Here is a 22,061-nt window from a genome sequence, read left to right on the forward strand (position 1 = left end):
CCGGGGGGACACTGCAACTGTCCTAAGTACATGCCAGTTGCCAAGCTCCAAATTTTGATCACGTGATCATGGGGATGCTGCGAGGCTCGTGTGAAAAACAGTCATGTCACTTTTTTTTCCAGTGCCATTGTAACTTCCAACGGTCACTAAACGAACTGTTGTAAGTAGAGGACTGCCTGTATCTCCAGGGCCTGAAAATCTCTTTTGAAAGACCCCTGGCACTACAACTCAAGTGTGTTCCATAGTGTTAAAACGACACAAGCACACCAACTGGCCCTCCCTCAGGGATGAATGAAAAGAAAATCAAAAAAATTGCTCCCAAGGAACAAGGGACATTGGCGATCATCCATTAATGATAAAACTCTTTTTTATATTATTTTATTATTTTGGGAAAGCCGCCTAGAGTTACCGAAAGTGAGATGGCGGCCGTATAAATTCTCTAAATAAATAAAGACAGCCATTTGTCTGAAATGGTATAGGCCAGGGGTAGGCAACCTTGGCTCTTTTATGACTGGTGGACTCCAACTCCCAGAATTCCTGAGCCAGCCACGCTGAGGGGAAAGGGAGAGGTTTCCATGCTGAGCCATGCTGGCTCAGGAATTCTGGGAGTTGAAGTCCACCAGTCATAAAAGGGCCAAGGTTGCCTACCCAGGGCCTAGAGGCACAGAAGCATCCCTGTGTAGATATGGCGGCCTGCTTTAATGACCCGCATAAGATACAATCGTAATTCCAGGCTCAGAACGGGGTAGGCCACCTTGGCCCTTTTATGACTCGTGGACTTCAACTCCCAGAATTCCTGAGCCAGCATGGCTCAGCTTGGAAACCTCTCCCTTTCCCCTCAGCGTGGCTGGCTCAGGAATTCTGGGACTTGGAGTCCACAAGTCATAAAAGAGCCAAGGCTGCCTACCCCTGCCCAAATGCCTGAATTTTGATCATGTGACTGTGAGGAAAAAATATTTAAATATTTAAACCAGGGGTCTTCAAACATGGCCCTTTCATGACTGGTGGACTTCAACTTCCAGAATTCCTGGGCTAGCATGGCTCAGCATGGAAACCTCTCCCTTTCCCCTCAGCGTGGCTGGCTCAGGAATTCTGGGAGTTGAAGTCCACCAGTCATAAAAGAGCCAAGGTTGCCTACCCCTGGTATAGGGTTTCCTGCCTGACCAGGGGGTTGGATTAGATGACCTCCAAGGTCCCTTCCAACTTTATTAGTATTATTATTATTATTATTATTATTATTATTATAAAGATAAAACGAATTGCAAGCTGAAGTTTCCAAGCCAACAGCTGTTGGGAGAAGATTTAGATTCCAGCTAAAACTGAAGCACACAAAACCCCGGACGCAAATGTACAGTTACACAATATGACTTTGCACCTTTTCTCCTGGTGCAAAAACGAAGGCCTTTCTCTGAGAAAGTTTCGTTTTTCAGGATCCAACGTTAAAAAAAACACCCCTCGTTGATAGTCAGCCGGCTCTTTTCATGCACTGTTTGCAAGTACTTAGTATAAAGAGTCAATAGTTATACCAGGAAATGTCTAACCGAAGAAAACCACACCCGGATTACGGAACTGAGAAAAAACGCAAAAGTTTTATTTTATAAGTTTGAAGTCCATAAGGCACATAGAAATTCATACAGTTAGACTCCATTCAAAACAAACAATAAAAAAACCAAGGAGATTCCATTCTGTTCTATTCCATTCCATTCTATTCTGCAATCAGTTTATTCTATTCTATTCTGTTCTGTTCTGTTCTACTCTATTCTACATTATAGTCTATTCTACAATCTGTTTATTCTATTATATTCTATTATTTTCTATTCTATATTCTCTATTCTATTTTATTCTCATTCTACTCTATTATTTTCTATTCTATAACCTATTCTATTCTATTCTACATTCTATTCTATTCTATTATTTTCTATTTTCTATATTCTATTCTATCCTACTCTATTGTATTCTACATTCTATTCTATTCTATTCTTATTTTATAATCTACATTCCATATTCTATTCTATTATTTTCTATTCTAGTCTAATTCTAGTCTATTCTATTATTCTACTCTATCCTATCCTACATTCTATTCTATTCCATTCTATTATTTTCTATTCTATTCTATATTTAATATTCTATTCTATTCTATTCTATTCTAGTCTATTCTATTCTATTCTATTCTATTCTATTCTATTCTTCCATCCCAACCCACTTCACGTCCAATACATTGTTTTGTTCTATTCCATTCCTTTCCATTTATTTATTTATAACCTGCCTTTATTATTTTTTACAAATAACTCAAAGTGGCGAACATATCCAACACAAACCCATCCTCCTATTTTCCCCACAACACCAACTAACCTATTTTAGTGTGCCTGCACTTGGCAGATACCATTTCAGCATTCCCCAATCTTTCCCATTAATTTAGGACTACAATCACCCTTGGTTCCAACCAGAATAACTATTTAGGAGTTGTAGTGCCAATGGGGCACTACGCTGGGTTGTTGGGACGAATGGCTAGGTTAAAAACATTTGTTCTGAGTTTTGGCAGAAACAAAGAGAGAGGCAGGTGTTATTTAAAAGTCTACACCAGGGGTCTTCAAACTTGGCCTTTTTGTGACTTGTGGACTTCAACTCCCAGAATTCCTCAGCCAGCGTGCCAAGGTTGAGAAACATGCTGCTTTAATGGTGGCTGGTTGTTTTTAATTAGTATAATTTTTTGAGCAAAAAAAGGAAGAAAACATTACAAATGAAGGCAGATATATGTGTCCCAGGATAATGAAACTCTAGAGCAGGGGGTCTTCAAACGTGGCCCTTTGATGACTGGTGGACTTCAACTCCCAGAATTCCTCAGCCAGGCTGAGGTCCACAAGTCATGAAAGGGCCAAGTTTGAAGACGCCTGGTTTAGGACTACATACCTGTATTACATTCTTTATCAGGGGAAAAAAAGCAGAAATCTTACCCTTGTTCTACATTTAGTGATAATTACCTGTCTTCCAGCCACGGAGCCACAAAGCAGCCAACAAAAATCTGAACTAGGCCTCTCTTTTTTTCCAGAATGTTCCTTCAAGATTTCCTCAAAATACTCATACCTGCCTTATATATTCTATAGCAGGGGACTTCAAACTTGGCGCTTTTATGATTTGTAGACCTACTCCCAGAATTCCTCAGCCAGGCACACGTGCCTGAAGAATTCTGGGAGTTGAAGTCCACAAGTCACAAAAGGGCCATGTTTGAAGACCCCTGCTTCAGAATGAATTTGGGTCAGTCACCAGGACCAGAGAGTTACTCAGAAAAGAAAACATTGGCCAAACAGGCTGGATTATTCTCCAGAGTCCAGACAACCAAAAAGGCTGGGTTGTTTTTTTGTTGTTGTTTTTTAGTTCTGGGTTTTATTGTTGTGAGCCACCAAGAATTGTGTTCTTAGGTTAGCAGTGAATGAGAGAATCAATCAAACAACCAGTTAGACAAAAAGAGAAAGAGAAACAAGAGAGGGAGGGAGGGACAGAGAAAGAGATTTAGATTAGATTAGAGTAACCTTTTTATTGTCCTTTTTTTTCCTGTGGGCACAACAGCACACATTAAAAATGAAATTTAGTTGCCTGCTCTCAAGTGTACATAAACATAACACACATTTAAAATATACTGTATATAACTTATATATAGACCTACAACCTTACATAGACAGAGAGAAAAAAGAAAAGAAAAGGAAAAAAAAGAAAGGAAAGGAAAGGAAGGAAGGAAGGAAGGAAGGAGAGAAACAGGAAGGAAGGAAGGAGGAAGAAAGAAGGAAGGAGAGAAAGAGAGAAAGAGAGAAAGAGAAAGGAAGGAAGGAAGGAAGGAAGGAAGGAAGGAAGGAAGGAAGGAAGGAAGGAAGGAAGGAAGGAAGGAGAGAGAGAAAGAGAAAGAGGAAGGAAGGAAGGAAGGAAGGAAGGGAGGGAGGAAGGAAGAAGGAAGAAGAGAGAGAAAGAGAGAAAGAGAAAGGAAGGAAGGAAGAATATTTTTTTTCCAAATAGAAGGATTAGAGGGGACAGGATAGCAATCTTCAATATTGGAGGGGCTCTTATAGCGAAGAAAGAATTGATTTATTCTCCAAATCATTTGAAGGCAGGACAAGAAGAAGCAATGGGTGGGAGCTGGACAGGAGATCCAGCCTGGAAATCAGGAGGAATTTCCTAACAGTGACAATAAATTAATCGGTGGAACTGCTTGCCTCTGGAAGTTCTGGGTGCTCCATCACTAGAGATTTTTAAAAAGAGACTGGACAGCCATTTGTCTAGGATAGAATAAAGTCTCCTGCCTGGGGCAAGATGTTGGACACTAGATGACCTCACCAGCCTTAGGATTCTATGTTCAATGTTAGGGAGGGAGGGAGGGAAGGATGGAAGGAAGACTAGCCGTCTGCAACTTTGACAACCCGGCCCCTTCCAGTCTTCCAAGTGGAATAAGGGGCATTTGAATGGAAACACACACACACACACACAGTTTGAGTTCCCACCAACCTCACAGCTGGAGAGAAAAGCAACTCCCCCAGCATCAAATCTTTAAAATCTGGTGAGGCAGATCAAGAGAGGGAATGTAGGGGTGTTTTCCAACTCACAATTGAAAAGCAGCGGAGCCCCCCCCCTCCTGCTTCCCCCAAAGCCCCCTCACTGCTGGGCAGCTCATTCTGGGAGACGGGTTTAAGTCTGCTTTCCAAAGAACCTCCTACGTTCTTCTCCCACACCTACCGGTATGTACAGAAGTAGCCCGAGTGATAGGTTTGCAAGGATCCAGCGGACATGGCCTCCTGTCCCCCCAAGTGGACTACCACCACCTCCATCTCCTCCTCCTCCTCCTCCTCTCCACACACCCTTCCAACACTGATGGTATTACTTAGTTGGGTAATGAAATGTCTGCAAGAAAACATCCAAGTCCAGAGAACACCAAGGACCCCACAGTCCTCCTCCTCCTCCTCCTCCTCCTCCTCCTCCTCTCCACACACCCCACTCCCTTCTAACACTGATGGTGTTACCTAGTTGGGTAATGAAATGTCTGCAAGGAAACATCCAAGTTCAGAGAGCACCAAGGACCCCACAGTCCTCCTCCTCCTCCTCCTCTCCACATAGCCCATTCCCTTCTAACACTGATGATGTTCCCTAGTTGGGTAATGAAATGTCTACAAGAAAACAACCAAGTTCAAAGAGCACCAAGGACCCCACAGTCGTCCTCCTCCTCCTCCTCTCCACACATCCCACTCCCTTCTAACACTGATGATGTTCCCTAGTTTGGGTGATGAAATGTCTGCAAGGAAACATCCAAGTTCAGAGAGCACCAAGGACCCCACAGTCCTCCCTCTTCCTCCTCCCCATTACCTTCCAGCACCAATGACGCTCTCTACCTTGGGTCCAATCAAGCTCAGAGAGCCCCAAGGACACCTCTGCTTGTAACGTGCCTTCAAGTCACCCTAAACTCTGAAAACTCAGCAAAAGAAACTAAATCAGGAATAAAAGCTGGGAATGATCCAGCAGCCACATGAAACTCTTTGTTGACGGAAGAAGCAGAAATCTCCTTTAATACACATTCAGACTACAAACGCCCAGTTGGCAAAAGTAAAAAATAATAAATCTAATAAAGAAATAAAGCTTTATTTACATTTTTAAATAAAGATGACACATATCTAATTGTTCACATGGTTACGGCGGCAAGGATACTATTGCTCAAAAATGGAAAGCAATGAAAGTACCGAGTGGGGAAGTACTAATTAAGAACATTATGTATTGCGCAGAATTAGACAGGATAACCAAAAGATTAAAAAACCACGAAGAAACAGAATTTTATCAAATATGGAATAAATTTTATAGATGGAGGGGAAAAAAAATGGAGGTCACAGCAAAGAGATAAGTTAAGATAGAGACCAGAAACGTACAGTTGTATATAGATATATTATATTCGAAGGGTCACAAGCAGTGAGACCACCAGGAGATTAAAAAGTTACAAATATTATATATTATATATTATATGTAATTAATGTACAATATGGACTGAGATGTCAGTCAAAGACGATTTACCATGTACAATGTTTTTAATCTTTTTTTTCCTTTGTACCCAAGAAATAAAGCTCCGCTCCTACCCCCAAATTTAAATTAGCACACACGCCCCCAGCACAACACAAAAGTCCCTCCGTGCAGCGTTAAAATCTGCATCTATTTAGAGCCCAGAAAGTTTGCAAAGTCGGGGATTACATAGTCCTGTAGATGTGAAACTCTCTCCCAGATCAAGGCCAAAGAGCCCCCAGGGCAGCCCCCAGGGTGGGGTGGGGACCCTCCAGCGGTCCGAAGCCCCCTCCCACCATTGCAGCTGGGCAAACGCCACCCCTAGGGAGGAGGAGGAGGAGGAACAGGCTCCCCTAAAAAACGGGACCTGCCTCTGCTTTCCCCTGGTGGCAGGAAATTGAAAAGGTGAAAAAATGAAACGGCGGGAACTTCATGAGGACCAAAGACTTGAAAGCAACAAACCAAATTGTAGGTAGGGAGAAGGTGTGCAGCTGATGGGGTTAAGCCCTGGGGGGGGGGACGGGGTGGTAGAGTTGGAGGTCCCCGGGTAAGGGGGTGGGGTGGGGGACGGTGGAAGGACCCTTCCCCCTCTAGGGTCGAAGGTCATCAGCCACCACCACCCCGCCCCAGCCCTTTTCTTACATGCAACCAGCGAATCCTCGGAGGAGAAGCCCTAGAAGGGGGTGTAGCCCCCCCTGTCTGCCTGGGAAGCGGGGTGAGGAGGGGGGGGTGTTCGTGCAATGGAGGTAGTAGCACCGTCCGGCTCCTTGCAAGGCACACACACACACACACACACACACAAACACACACACGCTTCCAGGTTGCGACCCAGCGCCCTGGGACTGACTGCAAGAAGCGCGCGGGGACCGGCCAGCCAAACCCCGTTTGGAGAGGGGGGGGGAGACTAGGAGAGACATTTCTCGGGGGGGGGGTTAGCAAAGATCCAGCCCACCCACCCCCACCCCGGGCCGGCCTGGGCCTCCCGCCCCGCCGCGCCACTTGCAAGCGCCGCGGGGAGAAATGCACGCTCCGGGACGGGACGGGACCCCAGACCCTTTTCCCGCGCGTGGGGAGGGGGAAGATTGCAAGGGAGGGAGAGCGGTGTGGGGGTCCCGCAATACTGACCTCCAGCCCCGGGCAGGGAAGCGCCGCCACCGCCAGGAAAGCGAAACCAAACAGCGGCGGAGAGGAGGAGGAGCAGCGCCGAGCACGCGGCTTCCGCTTCGGAGCCCGGGCAGAGGGAATCCCCGTGACGTCACGGCGGCCGGGTCTTCTCCCGTGGGTCCCGCGTGGCCGCCCCCCCCCCCCCGCAAGCAGCCCGGAGCGACGCCCTGCTTCGGTCTGGGTCGCCGGAAGCCGAGCCGGGAAGCGGCTTCCCCACCCTCACCCCCACCTCCGGGATCACCTGGTGGCCCCCCGTCCAGTCCAGACTTTTCAGGGTTGTCCTATGGGCGGGAGGTGGGGAGGCTCCACTTTGGGGAGGGGGGCAGCTGCCACTTTTCAGCCTGAAAGGAGCCAACTGGGAAGAGAGGCAGGTGGTCCTCAAGTTAAGACCACGATTTCAGCCCCAAATTTGGGTTGCTAAGAAAGGCACCTGATAAGTGAGTTTTGCCCCGTTTGATGACCTTTTGGGCACAGTTGTTAAGTGAATCACAGGGAATCCCTGTGACCTCACGGGACCGCCCTTCTTGGCGACAACCCCAGAAGCAAAGCCCAGCCAGATCCTGGCTGATTGTTTTTCTCTGCTCTGACATCACCTGGTGGTTCCCCATCCAGTCCTGTCCTGCTGCTCTTTTCCGGGTTGTCTTGCAGGCAAGGTGGAGGGCTGGGCTTTGGGGGAGGGGCAGCTGCCCCTTTTCAGCCAGTTTGGGGGAAATTAGGAAGAGATGCAGGTGGTGCGAATTTACCTAATAAAGATGGACAGATTGCATTATCCAGACGGAATCTACAAATAGCAAGTATCGTCTTCTGACTGAATAAATATGTTTTGGAATCATCTTTATTTGAGTTTATCCGTCTGAGATTGGATTATAGAAGCATTTTGATTCATGATCAGAACAGGTGGTCTTCAACTTACGACCACAATTGGGCCCCAAATTTCCATTGCAAGGCAGTCGTTAAGGGAGTTTTGCCCCATTTTACGACCTTTTTGCCACAGTGGTTAAGTGAATCGCGGCAGTCGTGAAGTTAGTAAGAACTTCACGACTGCAGTGAAGTGGTTGTTAATCAGAATCTGGCTTCCACCTTGACTTGGCTTCTTAGGTGGTCTCAAAAGGGGATTACATGACCCCGGGACATTGCAACAGTCATAAGTACATGCCAGTTGCTAAGCTCCTGAATTTCAATCACGTGACCGTAGGGAGGTTGCAACCGTCATAAGTGGGGAAAATGGTCATAAGTCACTTTTTTTCAATGCCATGGTAAGTTTGAACGACAAGACAATTGGCTGGCCGACGCCAATGGATTCTTGATAGGGTATTAAAAAACTAGAAAAGAACAGTTAAAAACCTGAAATGAGACTAATAAAGCCCAGACTAATAAAGCCCAGACTTTATTCTACTGATAAAAAATCCATTATATTTTCCCTTTTGTAAAAGTCACATATTTTACAACATATTCTATAGAGCAGGGGTCTTCAAACTTGGCTCTTTTATGACTTGTGGACTTCAACTCCCAGAATTCCTCAGCCAGCGTGGCTGGCTGAGGAATTTTGGGAGTTGAAGTCCACAAGTCATAAAAGGGCCAAGTTTGAAGACCCCTGCTATAGAGCAATATGTGTGGACTACAACTCCCAGAATTCCCCAGCAGCCATGCTGGCTGGGGAATTCTGGGAGTTGAAATCCCTACGTTTTAAAGTTGCCAAGGTTGAGAAACAGTGATAGAGAATATAACTCTTCCTTTTAAAGAGTATTTTTAAAAGGTATTTTAAAACACTGTTTAACATTTGATATACACTATGTTTTTAATATGTCCAGAAATCTTAAAAGTTGCCAAGTTTGAAAAATATTGACTCCACTCGTACCTTAGGAAAACTGCAGGAACAGGATCTAGGCAAAAATATTTTATTCCAACTTCTCTGCGTAGTTAAAATTGCCAAAAAAAGAAAAAAATTGTTACAAATGCCAGTCAACTCATCTTTTATTTTCCAAAAGGCAGAAAAGCCAGCAAATTCGGTGTTAAAAGAGTTCACACAGCAGACTAAACCCGGGTTCATCCAATACAGGAGTGCTGTTCCCACAATGTACAACCCCCAAGGAAATAAATAATCTGGCACAAAGTGATAGTCAAGAGTCACACACTGGGTGCACACAAGAGATCTCGCCCTGTGCGCCCCCATAAATAATTCACCCAAATTTCACGCCTCTTTTTATGTGCGGAATGAAGGTTGCAGACTTGCATGAATCAGTTAATTAAGGGATTAACCCATCTATTGTTTTTATCCTGCCTTCATTATTTTGACAAATAACTCAAGGGGGCAAACACATATAATATTCCTTCCATTTTCTCCGCAACAACCCTGTGAGGTGGGCTGGGCTGAGAGAGAGGGACTGGCCCAAAGTCACCCAGCTGGCTTTTGTGCCTAAGGCGGGACTAGAACTCACCACCTCCTGGTGATTGGCCCAAAGTCACCCAGCTGGCTTTTGGGCCTAAGGCGGGACTAGAACTCACCACCTCCTGGTGATTGGCCCAAAGTCACCCAGCTGGCTTTTGTGGCTAAGGCTGGACTAGAACTCACCACCTCCTGGTGATTGGCCCAAAGTCACCCAGCTGCCTTTTGGGCCTAAGGCGGGACTAGAACTCACCACCTCCTGGTGATTGGCCCAAAGTCACCCAGCTGGCTTTTGTGGCTAAGGCAGGACTAGAACTCACCACCTCCTGGTGATTGGCCCAAAGTCACCCAGCTGGCTTTCGTGCCTAAGGCGGGACTAGAACTCTCGGCCTCCTGGTGGATGCTGTGACAGTTGAGAGAGGACCGGTTGTAAGTCAGTTTTTTTTCATTTAGAACAGTCACTATAGGAGCAGTTGTATGTGGAGGACTACTTGTATTCTGGGAGTTGAAGTCCACACAACTTCAAGTTGCTACGGTTGAGAAACACGTCTCTAATAAGCAACAGATCTGTACAGGTAGTCCTCAACGTACGACCACAATTGAGCCCAAATTTTATGTTGCTAAGTGGGACACTCACTAAACGAATTGTTGTAAGTTTGCTTTGGCCAAACTGACCCTCCCAAAAGGAAACCGAGTCCCGAAGATCACTCGTTCACTTACTCCAGGGGTCTTCAAACTTGGCCCTTTCATGACTTGTGGACTTCAACTCCCAGAATTCCTCAGCCAGGCACGCGTGCCTGGCTGAGGAATTCTGGGAGTTGAAGTCCACAAGTCATGAAAGGGCCAAGTTTGAAGACCCCTGACTTACTCACACAAACACATACACAGAGGAACCAAACAGCAGCTTGGAAGATAAGGGAAGAAGTCCATTCCCAAGGAATTCTGGGAGAGGTAGTTTTGTAGGCACACTGGAAAGTCAGCTGGTTCTTGGGGGAGGAGAGAATAGACCTCCCTCTTCTCCAGTTATTGTCTCTCACATGGAGCTGCTCGAGGCATCCTCTCTAGGGGGCACCCCATCAATCCGTTCTTCCCTGGGAGAAGATGCTCCATCATGGATTGCAAGACTTGGTAGATCTTCCATGCAGAGCTAGCATCTTGCAAGTAGAGCTAGCATGCCATGGGTTGGGTTGGGTTGCTTGGGAAGATGGTCCTGGGTGGTGGACCAAACCAGCTCCATTCTTGGCACTAATGGACAAACCAAGTCCTTCAGGGTTGGAGAAGTGGAGGAGGAGCTCAGACGCAACCGTATCTTGCTCAGTTGAGTCATCAAATGCCTTCCTTTGGTGTCTACGCTTCAACCCATCTATGATCTACTATGGCCCTCTTCCTAGAACATCTGAATTTCCCGAGTCGGAGAAAGAAACTTGAGGGAGGGAAGTATCCATAACTGTTATGGGAAGGATCGCAAGGTCAGGAGGAAAGACCAGATCTTGGTGACCTCAAATCTTGGCTTGGTCTTCAAACGTGACCAAGAACTATGGACTCAGATGGCAAGGCTCTTCTTTTTCCACCTTCAAAACCACCCATCTTCACAGGTCTGTGGTGAAAATCAACACACATACCCACATCTACTTTCCCTGATGGCTACACTTTACTCCAAGCAAGATCTAGCACAGCTCTTTTCCCACAACATCACCATTTCTGGAGTTGGGGAAAGAAACTTGAGGAAACGAGGTATCCAGAATTATTATGGGGAGGATCCTGAGGTCAGGAGGAAGGATCAGATCTTGGTGACCTCAAATGTTGGCTTGGTCTTCAAACCCAGCCAAGACACAAGAGCCTTCTTTTCCCAACCCGTCTTCACAGGTCTGTAATTCAAATACACACACACACACACACACACAATCACACACACACACACACACAAATTAATGCAATCCTGAGTGGAGCAGAGGTGGAAAACCCATCTCAAGCAAAGTGAACAAGCTTGGAAAACATGGCAATCAACGCGTCTTCTAAAGTCACACAGCCCTCAATGTAATGGACCACATTTTTTGGATCAAGGAAGATGGAGAATGCCCCAAACACCCCACATCTGTCAAGTATAGTTGTGAAACAAATTTCGTTGTGAGTTACACAATGACAACGAAGATAAGTCTATTCTAAATAGGGCAGAGCTTCTGGATCAACAGCAGTGTCCTTTTAAGGCACTTTTAAGGGATTTAAAAGAGTGCATCAAAAAAGAAAGGAAGGATGGCAAGGACTTTGGTGATCCAGTGTGTTTTCAACCTTGACCACTTTAAGACGGGTGGACTTCAACTCCCAGAATTCCCCAGCCAGCGTTGCTGGCTGGGGAATTCTGGGAGTTGAAGTCCACCCGTCTTAAAGTGGCCAAGGTTGAAAAGCATTGATTAATCCAACTTGATCCTAGTCTTAGGGCAATTTAAGGCTACTCCATTTTGGGGGGGGTGTCAGAAAAATCAGGGAAAACCAACCCAAGGAATCCCCCTCCCCTTTGGCCTCTTCCCCCTGAGGGTACCCTCCTCCTCCCCCTCAGAAACCATCATTCCCTTCTTCCATCTCAACCTTTTCTTTGGCACCGGGGAAAGTGATCCCACGCTTTGCAGAAACGTCCATCCCTCAACGTCCCCCTCCGGGCGACGGGGAGAGCGTCCTTTCCATCCACTCCTTCCTCTGAAATTGTGGACCATGAAATCCAGCCCTGGCGTGCGGGAAAAGCATCTTTTTCTGGGGTCCTTGGCGCGCGTTGAGCTTGGATGCTTTTTCCGCAGACGTCTCGTTACCCAGCTAGGTAATATCATCAGTGCTGGAAGGGAGAGCTGTTTGCATAGACGAGGAGGGTTGAGGAGGTGGAGAAGGAAGAGGAGCAGGAGGAGGAGGAGGAGGAAGAGGATATTTGTAGCTCAAGATGAAATAAGGGTCCTTGGTGCTCTCTGAGCTTGGCCGTTTTCTTATAGACGTTTCATTATCAAACTAGGTAATATTATCAGTGCTAAAAGGAGGGAAGATTGCAGAGTGGAGAGGAGGAGGAGGAGGAGGAGGAGGAGGAGGAGGAGGAGGAGGAGGAGGAGGAGGAGGAGGAGAACGATGACTGCAGGGTCCTTTGTTCCCTCTGACTTTAGCTGTCTCCTTCCAGACATCTCATTACCAAACTAGGTAACATCATCAATGCTACATTTCTTTCTCCCATCAACCATTCCAGCAGGTTCCAGGGTCCTTGTCCAAATCAACACACATCCCAAATTAAAAGTGCAAAACATCCTTCTTTTTAGAGCTTGCTGGTGCTTAACAAAACTCTCTTAAGGTTTCTTTGGCATGGGCGAGAACGCAAAGGGCGAAGAGAGGGCGAAGCCCTTCTCTCCCCAGGTTTCGGGACGAAGTGACCCCCTGCCCTATGGGGGGGGCAAAGGGGAAAGGCGCTTCGTCCCCCAAAAGGCACTTCCAGGGCAGCTGAGATATGGCATCCACGTCGTACGCTTTTTCTCCTCTTCCTTCATCCCCTCAAGGCCACTTCATCTGTCCCTCTTCTCGCAATTTATCCGAATCCTTTCTGCACCTCCCCATTTCGGGAACCACTTGGTCCGGTCCCTGCCCTCCAGCGGGGCTGACCCCCAACGCCTTGGGGACGGGGTTCGAAGCCAGCCAAGGATGGAGCAGGATCCCGCTGGCGGTCAGCCTTTCAGCCGGATCCCTTCGCAAGAGGCACCGGATAAGGCACTGAGCCTTAGGCGAGAGATCGCCAGGGACTCTAAAGCGTCCACGGCAGATCTTGCCAAACAATGAAATGGGCTTAGTGTCCTGGAAGGGGTAGCAGCCCACCAGCAGAGTGTAGAGGACCACCCCCAGGCTCCAGATATCCGCGGCCTTTCCAGAATAGGATCCCTTGAAGCTCAGGATTTCGGGACCCACGTAAGCGGGACAGCCGTGCTTGTCCACTAAGGCGTCATCGGGACCTAGAAGGACCTGGGCATCTTCCAGATTCTCCAGCAGCAACTTGGATCTGGAAAAAACAAAGATACAAGTACAGATTAGGCGAAACTTGGCTCAAAAGCAGTAACTCTGAGAAGGACCTTGGAGTCCTAGTTGACGATCGCTTAAACGTGAGCCAGCAATGTGCAGCAGCACCCAAAAAAGCTAATACAATCCTTGGTTGTATAAACAGAGGCATAGAATCAAAATAACATGAAGTATTAGTAACGCTTTGCAAACTTCAAACAGTTACTAAATGAACTATTTGTAAGTCAAGGATTACCTGTATTGGGTTTTAGTTTCATATGATATCTAGCTCGGGCACAAGGGTGTTTATTTATTTCAGTTATGTACATGATTTGGATAACTGCCCATCTCACATTTATAAATTTATCAATCTAATTAATAAAACACATACATGTATCGTTCGTGTCGATAAGATTCCTTTTTCATCAACGCACCATCTGGATTTTCCACTGCAGCGGGATCCAACACAAAGTCCTTTTTTAAAAAAATCCAGGTGTTTATTTGTGATTACAGGTTGTCCTTGACTTACAACCACAATTGGAACCTAGCTTCCGTCACTAAGTGCTCCAGTTGTTGAGGGACTCGTGTCCAATTTTTGCTACAGTCATTAAGCGAATCAACCTGCCACCGAGTTTGCTTGTCAAAAATCATAAGGACTTCCCAAGTCATAACTTTGAATTGTTGCTAAGTAAGGACTACTTTTATATTAAATTTAAATCCACCATCCTGCAAATGACACAGTGGGCTTCTGGACTTCATGACGCAAGTGACATAACTTAGAGCCCATGATGTTAAAACCATGTCACTTGCCTCCTGCAATCAGGATTCAAATTTTATTATTCGCTATAAAGATATGCAGATGATACTACTTTAATGGCAGAANGCTAAGTAAGGACTACTTTTATATTAAATTTAAATCCACCATCCTGCAAATGACACAGTGGGCTTCTGGACTTCATGACGCAAGTGACATAACTTAGAGCCCATGATGTTAAAACCATGTCACTTGCCTCCTGCAATCAGGATTCAAATTTTATTATTCGCTATAAAGATATGCAGATGATACTACTTTAATGGCAGAAAGTGAAGAGGAACTAAAGAGCCTCTTGATGTGGGTGAAGAAGGAGAGTGCAAAAGTTGGCTTGAAACTCAACATTAAGAAAACCAAGATCATGGCATCCGGCCCTCTCAATTCCTGGCAAATAGATGGGGAAGAAATGGAGGTAGTAACAGATTTTATCTTCCTGGGCTCCAAGATCACCTCAGATGGGGACTGCAGCCAAGAAATTAAGACGCCTGCTTCTGGGGAGGAAAGCTATGGCAAATCTAGACAGCATACTAAAAAGCAGAGACATCACCCTGCCAACAAAAGTACACATACTCATGGCCATGGTTTTCTCAGTTGCAATGTAGGGCTGTGAAAGTTGGACCATAAGAAAGGCTGAGCGCCAAAGAATGGAGGCCTTTGAACTCTGGTGCTGGAGAAGACTCCTGCGAGTGCCCTGGACTGCAAGGCGATCCAACCGGTCAGTCCTAGAGGAGATCAACCCCGACTGCTCTTTAGAAGGCCAGATCCTGAAGTGGAAACTCAAGTCCTTTGGCCACCTAATGAGAAGGAAGGACTCCCTGGAGAAGAGCCTGATGCTGGGAAAGATGGGGGGCAAGAGAAGAAGGGGACGACAGAGAAGGAGGTGGCTGGATGCAGTCACTGAAGCAGTAGGTGTGAGCTTAAATGGACTCCAGAAGATGGCAGAGGACAGGAAGGCCTGGAGGAACGTGGTCCATGGGGTCGCGATGGGTGAGACACGACTTCGCAACTAACAACATCATCATATAGGAATGAGGTAAGTTAAATGGCCTCATCCAGGTTGGTAATAAGTTTAAGTAAGTTTAAGTTTTAGGTTTAGGTTTATTTTAGGTTTTGGTTTGGTTTGGTTTAGGTTTATTTTAGGTTTTGGTTTGGTTTGGTTTAGTTTAGTATTTTATTCATTTAAAAAAAAAATTTCCATTTATTTATTTATAAAATTTATTCCAGTTATTTATTTATTATAAAATTTATTCCAGTTATTTATTTTCTTATTTATTTATAAAATTTATTTGTTATTTATTTATTATAAAATTTTATTCCTGTTATTTATTTATTTATAAAATTTATTCCTGTTATTTATTTACTTATTTATAAAATTTATTTATTTTAGTTATTATAAAATTTTGTTCCTGTTATTTATTCATAGAACTTATTCCAGTTATTTATTTACTTACTTATTTATAAGATTTATTTGTTATTTATTTATTATAAAATTTATTCCTGTTATTTATTTATAAAATTTATTCCAGTCCTTCCAGGGAGATGCTGGAATAAAAAATAAGATATATTAGTGTGAGGATATTGAATTTAGTAGCTGGAACAGTAAAGTGTACAATGGGCCGGAACACACAGCTGTAGTCAATTGGTTGGAGAATGCCGTGCATAAAGCAATCTGCACTGTGATTGGTTACTGGGTGTAAAGGGGGCGTTTCCCTTTTTCCCGCCTTTTTTCTCCTGTGTGCTCTGTATGCGGTTTAGATTTACCTCATGATGTTCCTGACTCTCTTGTTTGCTGAAAATATAAATGTAAAATAGATATATTTATATAAAATGACAAGTTCACGTCAGCTTCTCTGACTTCATTTGGACACCGGCTGCGCAATTCCCTCACCATTAGACTGAAATCTGCTAAATGGGAGGTGTGATAATTGGACACCTCACCGCGATTACGTTTAATTTTAATAACATCTGAATGCAAATGAACTGAAATTTAGGGTTTTTCTGCCGCAACTCTTTTGTTTTGCTCTGGGAAAATCAGCCACTCTTTTCCATTCTCACCGTTCCCGATCCGCGAAGACAAACTTCCTCAGTTTGATGTCCCGAAGGACGATGCCGTGCTGGTGGCAGTGGGCGACGGCTTCGGCCATTTGTCGGAAAAGGGCGACGGCCTCCGATTCCGGCACACGCTTGCGCCGCCTCACCAGGTCGTGCATGTTGTCCTTCCCGGGCTCAAAAAAGACGTAAACGTTCTGGTCCCCCACAATGACCTCGGCCACCCGGGCAATGTTGGGGTGCGAGGGGAGAGCACCGTATGGCGCCATCACCTCCGGGTAGCTCTTTGCCGGATAAACCTGAAAGGAAAGAGGACGACGTGAGGGGGGAAAAAAGAGCAAGCTGCAGAATTATCTTGAGGTAAGATGGGCGGCCTATACATTTGAGAGGGAGGGAGGGAGAGAGAGATAACAGGGGTACGTAGATATAGACAGACAGATAGATAAATGATAGATGATAGAGGGAGATATATAGAGATGATAGATGATAGAGGGGGGTACGGAGAGAGAGAGATGATAGACAGAGGGGGTAGGTGGGTGGGTAGGTAGGTAGGTAGATAGGTAGGTAGATAGATAGATGATAGATAGATAGATAGACAGAGAGAGAGAGAGAGAGGCAGGCAGGCAGATATTAGAGACAGACAGACAGATAATAAGAGATGAGAGATAGAGATGAGGGACAGACAGACAGACAGACAGATAATAGAGATGAGAGACAGAGATGAGGGATAGATAGATAGATAATATAATAATAATAATAATAATAATAAAATAATAATAATAAAATAATAATAATAATAATAATAATAATAATAATAATAATAATAATAATAATAATAATAATAATAATAATAATAATAATAATAATAATAATAATAAAGTTGGAAGGGACCTCGGAGGTCATCTAGTCCAACCTCCTGCTCAGGCAGGAAACCCTATACCATTTTGGACAAATGGCTGTCCAGTTTCTTCTTAAAAACTTCCAGTGTTAGATAGATAGATAGATGGAGTACATAGAGATGATAGAGGGGGATAGATAGATGATAGATAGATAGATAGATAGATAGATAGATAGATAGATAGGGAGGGAGGGAGGGAGGGAGGGAGTAGATAAGAGATGATAGATGATAGACAGACGGGTACATAGAGAGAGAGAGATGATACGATCGATCGATCGATAGATAGATAGATAGATAGATAGATAGATAATATAACAATAATAATAATAAAGTTGGAAGGGACCTCGGAGTCATCTAGTCCAACCTCCTGCTCAGGCAGGAAACCCTATACCATTTTGGACAAATGGCTGTCCAGTTTCTTCTTAAAAACTTCCAGTGTTAGATAGATAGATAGATAGATAGATGGAGTACATAGAGATGATAGAGGGGGATAGATGATAGATAGATGATAGATAGATAGATAGATAGATAGACAGACAGACAGACAGACAGACAGACAGACAGACAGACAGACAGACAGACAGACAGACAGACAGACAGACAGATAGATAGATAGAGAAAGAGAGAGAGAGAGAGAGAGAGAGGGAGTAGATAAGAGATGATAGATGATAGACAGACGGGTACATAGAGAGAGAGATGATAGATAGATAGATAGATAGATAGATAGATAGATAGATAGATAGATAGATAGATAGATAGATAGATAGATAATATAACAATAATAATAATAATAAAGTTGGAAGGGACCTCGGAGGTCATCTAGTCCAACCTCCTGCTCAGGCAGGAAACCCTATACCATTTTGGACAAATGGCTGTCCAGTTTCTTCTTAAAAACTTCCAGTGTTAGATAGATAGATAGATGGAGTACATAGAGATGATAGAGGGGGATAGATGATAGATAGATAGATAGATAGATAGATAGATAAAGAGAGAGAGAGAGAGAGAGAGAGAGAGAGAGAGAGAGAGAGGGAGTAGATAAGAGATGATAGATGATAGACAGACGGGTACATAGAGAGAGAGAGATGATTGATAGATAGATAGATAGACAGACAGACAGACAGACCTAGTTTTTTCTATGTGACCATTGGCTCATCCATGCAAGGATGTTGTTCCCCATTTGTCACATTCGACAGCTGCCTTGTGAATTATCGGCAGGTCATTGTTTCTGACAGTGCCTCCTGTGCGCTACGCCTTTCCTTATTGTACTCCTCAGCTTATGACTATTCGCTTAACGACCGTTCAAAGTCATGGCGGCGCTGAAAAAAAGTGACTTGGGATCGGTCCTCCTCACACTTGTAACCGTTGGTTTAGCGGCCAAAGTTATGAGAGCACCAAAAAAAAGTGATGTAGGACCAGTCCTTACACTTATGACCGTGGATTTAGTGACCCTTTCGAAGTTACCCTAGCGCTGGAAAAAGCGACTTATGATGGGTCCAAGGTTGTTGGCTGGGGAATTCTGGGAGTTGAAATCCACCCATTTTAACATGGCCGAGGTTGAGAAAAGCTATTTAATCTGCAAGTCACTAAACCTTACACATTCATTCTCTTCCTGGGTCTGTTTATGATTGCTTGGGGGGATTCTGGGAATTGAAGTCCACACATCTTAAAAGGGCCAAGCTTGAGAGTCTAGACCAGCCTGGCTGAGGAATTCTGGGAGTTGAAGTCCACAACATAAAAGGGCCACGTTTGAAGACCCTTGGTCTAGGCCAGGGGTAGGCAATCTTGGCTCTTTTATGACTCGTGGACTTCATCTCCCAGAATTCCTAAGCCAGCCACGCTGAGGGAAAAGGGAGAGGTTTCCAAGCTGAGCCATGCCGGCTCAGGAATTCTGGGAGTTGAAGTCCACGAGTCATGAGGGGGCCATAGTTCCCCCATGCTGGCTCAGGAATTCTGGGAGTTGACGTCCGCGAGTCATGAGGGGGCCATAGTTCCCCCATGCTGGCTCAGGAATTCTGGGAGTTGACGTCCACGAGTCATGAGGGGGCCATAGTTCCCCCATGCTGGCTGAGGAATTCTGGGAGTTGAAGTCCACGAGTCATGAAGGGGGCCATAGTTCCCCCATGCTGGCTCAGGAATTCTGGGAGTTGAAGTCCACGAGTCATGAGGGGGCCATAGTTCCCCCATGCTGGCTCAGGAATTCTGGGAGTTGAAGTCCACGAGTCATAAAAGAGCCAAGGTTCCCCACCCCTGGTCTAGGCCAATCATCTCGTACCTTGCAAGTCAGCTCTGCCTCAGTGTGTCTGTCCACAGCCCTGTAGATGCGTCCACCTTCTGTCGGCTCCAGAAGGATATAGTGGCCAATCTGAGTGATGGTCAAATCCTTTCCTGCGGAAGGAGGGCACTGAGGCAGGGGCTGGAGGCAGGGTGATGGCCCTGGCAGCCTGTCCAGACGCGGGTGCTTGGACGCCGGGCTGTCCTCTTTTGACCCTTTCTCACAGCACAGTTTCCTTTTAGGCACGTGGGCCTCTGCCCGAGGCTTTGGCATCCACCGGCTCATCTGGAAAAAACACAAGGGAGAGGAAAGGGTTAAGGCATTTTAAGTCAGAAAAGTCATGGCTGGCAAGGATCCAGTTCCCTTTCCGAGTTCTGTGTCTGGTCCTTAGATTGTAATTGGAACTTGGTTGTTTTCTTGCAGACGTTTCATGACCCAACTAGGTTACAACATCAGTGCAGGAGGGACTGGGGTTTGCAGAGAGGAGGAGGAGGACTGTGGGGTCCTTGGTGCTCTCTGAGCTTGTTTGTTTTCTTGCAGGCATTTCATGACCCAACTAGGGAACATCGTCAGTGCTAGAAAGGAGTGGGGATGCGGAGATGATGATGATGAGGAGGAGGAGGAGGAGGAGAATTGTGGGATCCTTGATGCTCTCTGGTCTTTTTGTTTTCTTACAGACATTTCATGACCCAACTAGGGAACATCATCAGTGCTACAAGGGAGTGGGNAGGTAATATTATCAGTGCTAAAAGGAGGGAAGATTGCAGAGTGGAGAGGAGGAGGAGGAGGAGGAGGAGGAGGAGGAGGAGGAGGAGGAGGAGGAGGAGGAGGAGGAGAACGATGACTGCAGGGTCCTTTGTTCCCTCTGACTTTAGCTGTCTCCTTCCAGACATCTCATTACCAAACTAGGTAACATCATCAATGCTAGATTTCTTTCTCCCATCAACCATTCCAGCAGGTTCCAGGGTCCTTGTCCAAATCAACACACATCCCAAATTAAAAGTGCAAAACATCCTTCTTTTAAGAGCTTGCTGGTGCTTAACAAAACTCTCTTAAGGTTTCTTTGGCATGGGCGAGAACGCAAGGGGTGAAGAGAGGGCGAAGCCCTTCTCTCCCCAGGTTTCGGGACGAAGTGACCCCCTGCCCTATGGGGGGGCAAAGGGGAAAGGCGCTTCGTCCCCCCAAAGGCACTTCCAGGGCAGCTGAGATATGGCATCCACGTCGTACGCTTTTTCTCCTCTTCCTTCCTCCCCTCAAGGCCACTTCATCTGTCCCTCTTCTCGCAATTTATCCGAATCCTTTCTGCACCTCCCCATTTCGGGAACCACTTGGTCCGGTCCCTGCCCTCCAGCGGGGCTGACCCCCAACGCCTTGGGGACGGGGTTCGAAGCCAGCCAAGGATGGAGCAGGATCCCGCTGGCGGTCAGCCTTTCAGCCGGATCCCTTCGCAAGAGGCACCGGATAAGGCACTGAGCCTTAGGCGAGAGATCGCCGGGGACTCTAAAGCGTCCACGGCAGATCTTGCCAAACAATGAAATGGGCTTGGTGTCCTGGAAGGGGTAGCAGCCCACCAGCAGAGTGTAGAGGACCACCCCCAGGCTCCAGATATCCGCGGCCTTTCCAGAATAGGATCCCTTGAAGCTCAGGATTTCGGGACCCACGTAAGCGGGACAGCCGTGCTTGTCCACTAAGGCGTCATCGGGACCTAGAAGGACCTGGGCATCTTCCAGATTCTCCAGCAGCAACTTGGATCTGGAAAAAACAAAGATACAAGTACAGATTAGGCGAAACTTGGCTCAAAAGCAGTAACTCTGAGAAGGACCTTGGAGTCCTAGTTGACGATCGCTTAAACGTGAGCCAGCAATGCGCAGCAGCAGCCAAAAAAGCTAATACAATCCTTGGTTGTATAAACAGAGGCATAGAATCAAAATAACATGAAGTATTAGTAACGCTTTGCAAACTTCAAACAGTTACTAAATGAACTATTTGTAAGTCAAGGATTACCTGTATTGGGTTTTAGTTTCATATGATATCTAGCTCGGGCACAAGGGTGTTTATTTTATTATTATTATTATTATTATTATTATTTTAATTTGTATACCGCCCTTCTCCCATAGGACTCAGGGCGGTTCACAGCATATTAAAAACAAATAGTAAACACAAAATACAAAAAATTACAAAATACAAAAATACAGAAAATAAACCCCGATAAAAGCCGAATTAAAACCAAATATTACCAGCTGTGTTTCGAATTAAATACTTTTAAAATTATCCCTGCCTAAAATCCTCCCTAGGTCAGGCCCGCTTGCTGAAAAAGCCATGTCTTGAGGGCGCGGCGGAAAGTAAGGAGATCCGGAATCATCCGGATCTCGGGGGGTAGTTCATTCCAGAGGGTGGGGGCACCCACAGAGTAGGCCCTCCCCCTGGGGGTCGCCAG

The 22,061-nt window shown here is 45.6% G+C and overlaps 2 protein-coding genes across 2 annotated transcripts in view; both read right to left on the reverse strand.

The window, feature by feature from the left end:
* Window positions 1-13,099: 13,099 nt before the first annotated feature.
* Window positions 13,100-19,909, reverse strand: TRIB3 (tribbles pseudokinase 3). The gene is made up of 3 exons (XM_015829136.1): window positions 19,625-19,909; window positions 16,461-16,753; window positions 13,100-13,598 (listed from the first exon to the last, which is right to left on the reverse strand). Exons 1-3 carry the CDS (start codon window positions 19,907-19,909, stop codon window positions 13,100-13,102), a joined length of 1,077 nt encoding a protein of 358 aa, XP_015684622.1.
* Window positions 19,910-20,871: 962 nt separating this feature from the next.
* The window catches only part of LOC107299799 (tribbles homolog 3-like), a 10,587-nt gene continuing 9,397 nt past the window's right edge, over window positions 20,872-22,061 (reverse strand). The window contains exon 5 of the mRNA XM_029286872.1: window positions 20,872-21,376. Within this exon, the coding sequence (XP_029142705.1) occupies window positions 20,878-21,376 (499 nt within the window). The 3' untranslated portion in view covers window positions 20,872-20,877. The remainder of the gene's footprint in view (window positions 21,377-22,061) is intronic.

This window comes from Protobothrops mucrosquamatus, unplaced genomic scaffold (genome assembly GCF_001527695.2).
Source record: "Protobothrops mucrosquamatus isolate PMUCROS unplaced genomic scaffold, P.Mucros_1.0 scaffold5493, whole genome shotgun sequence".
Classification (NCBI taxonomy): domain Eukaryota; kingdom Metazoa; phylum Chordata; class Lepidosauria; order Squamata; family Viperidae; genus Protobothrops; species Protobothrops mucrosquamatus.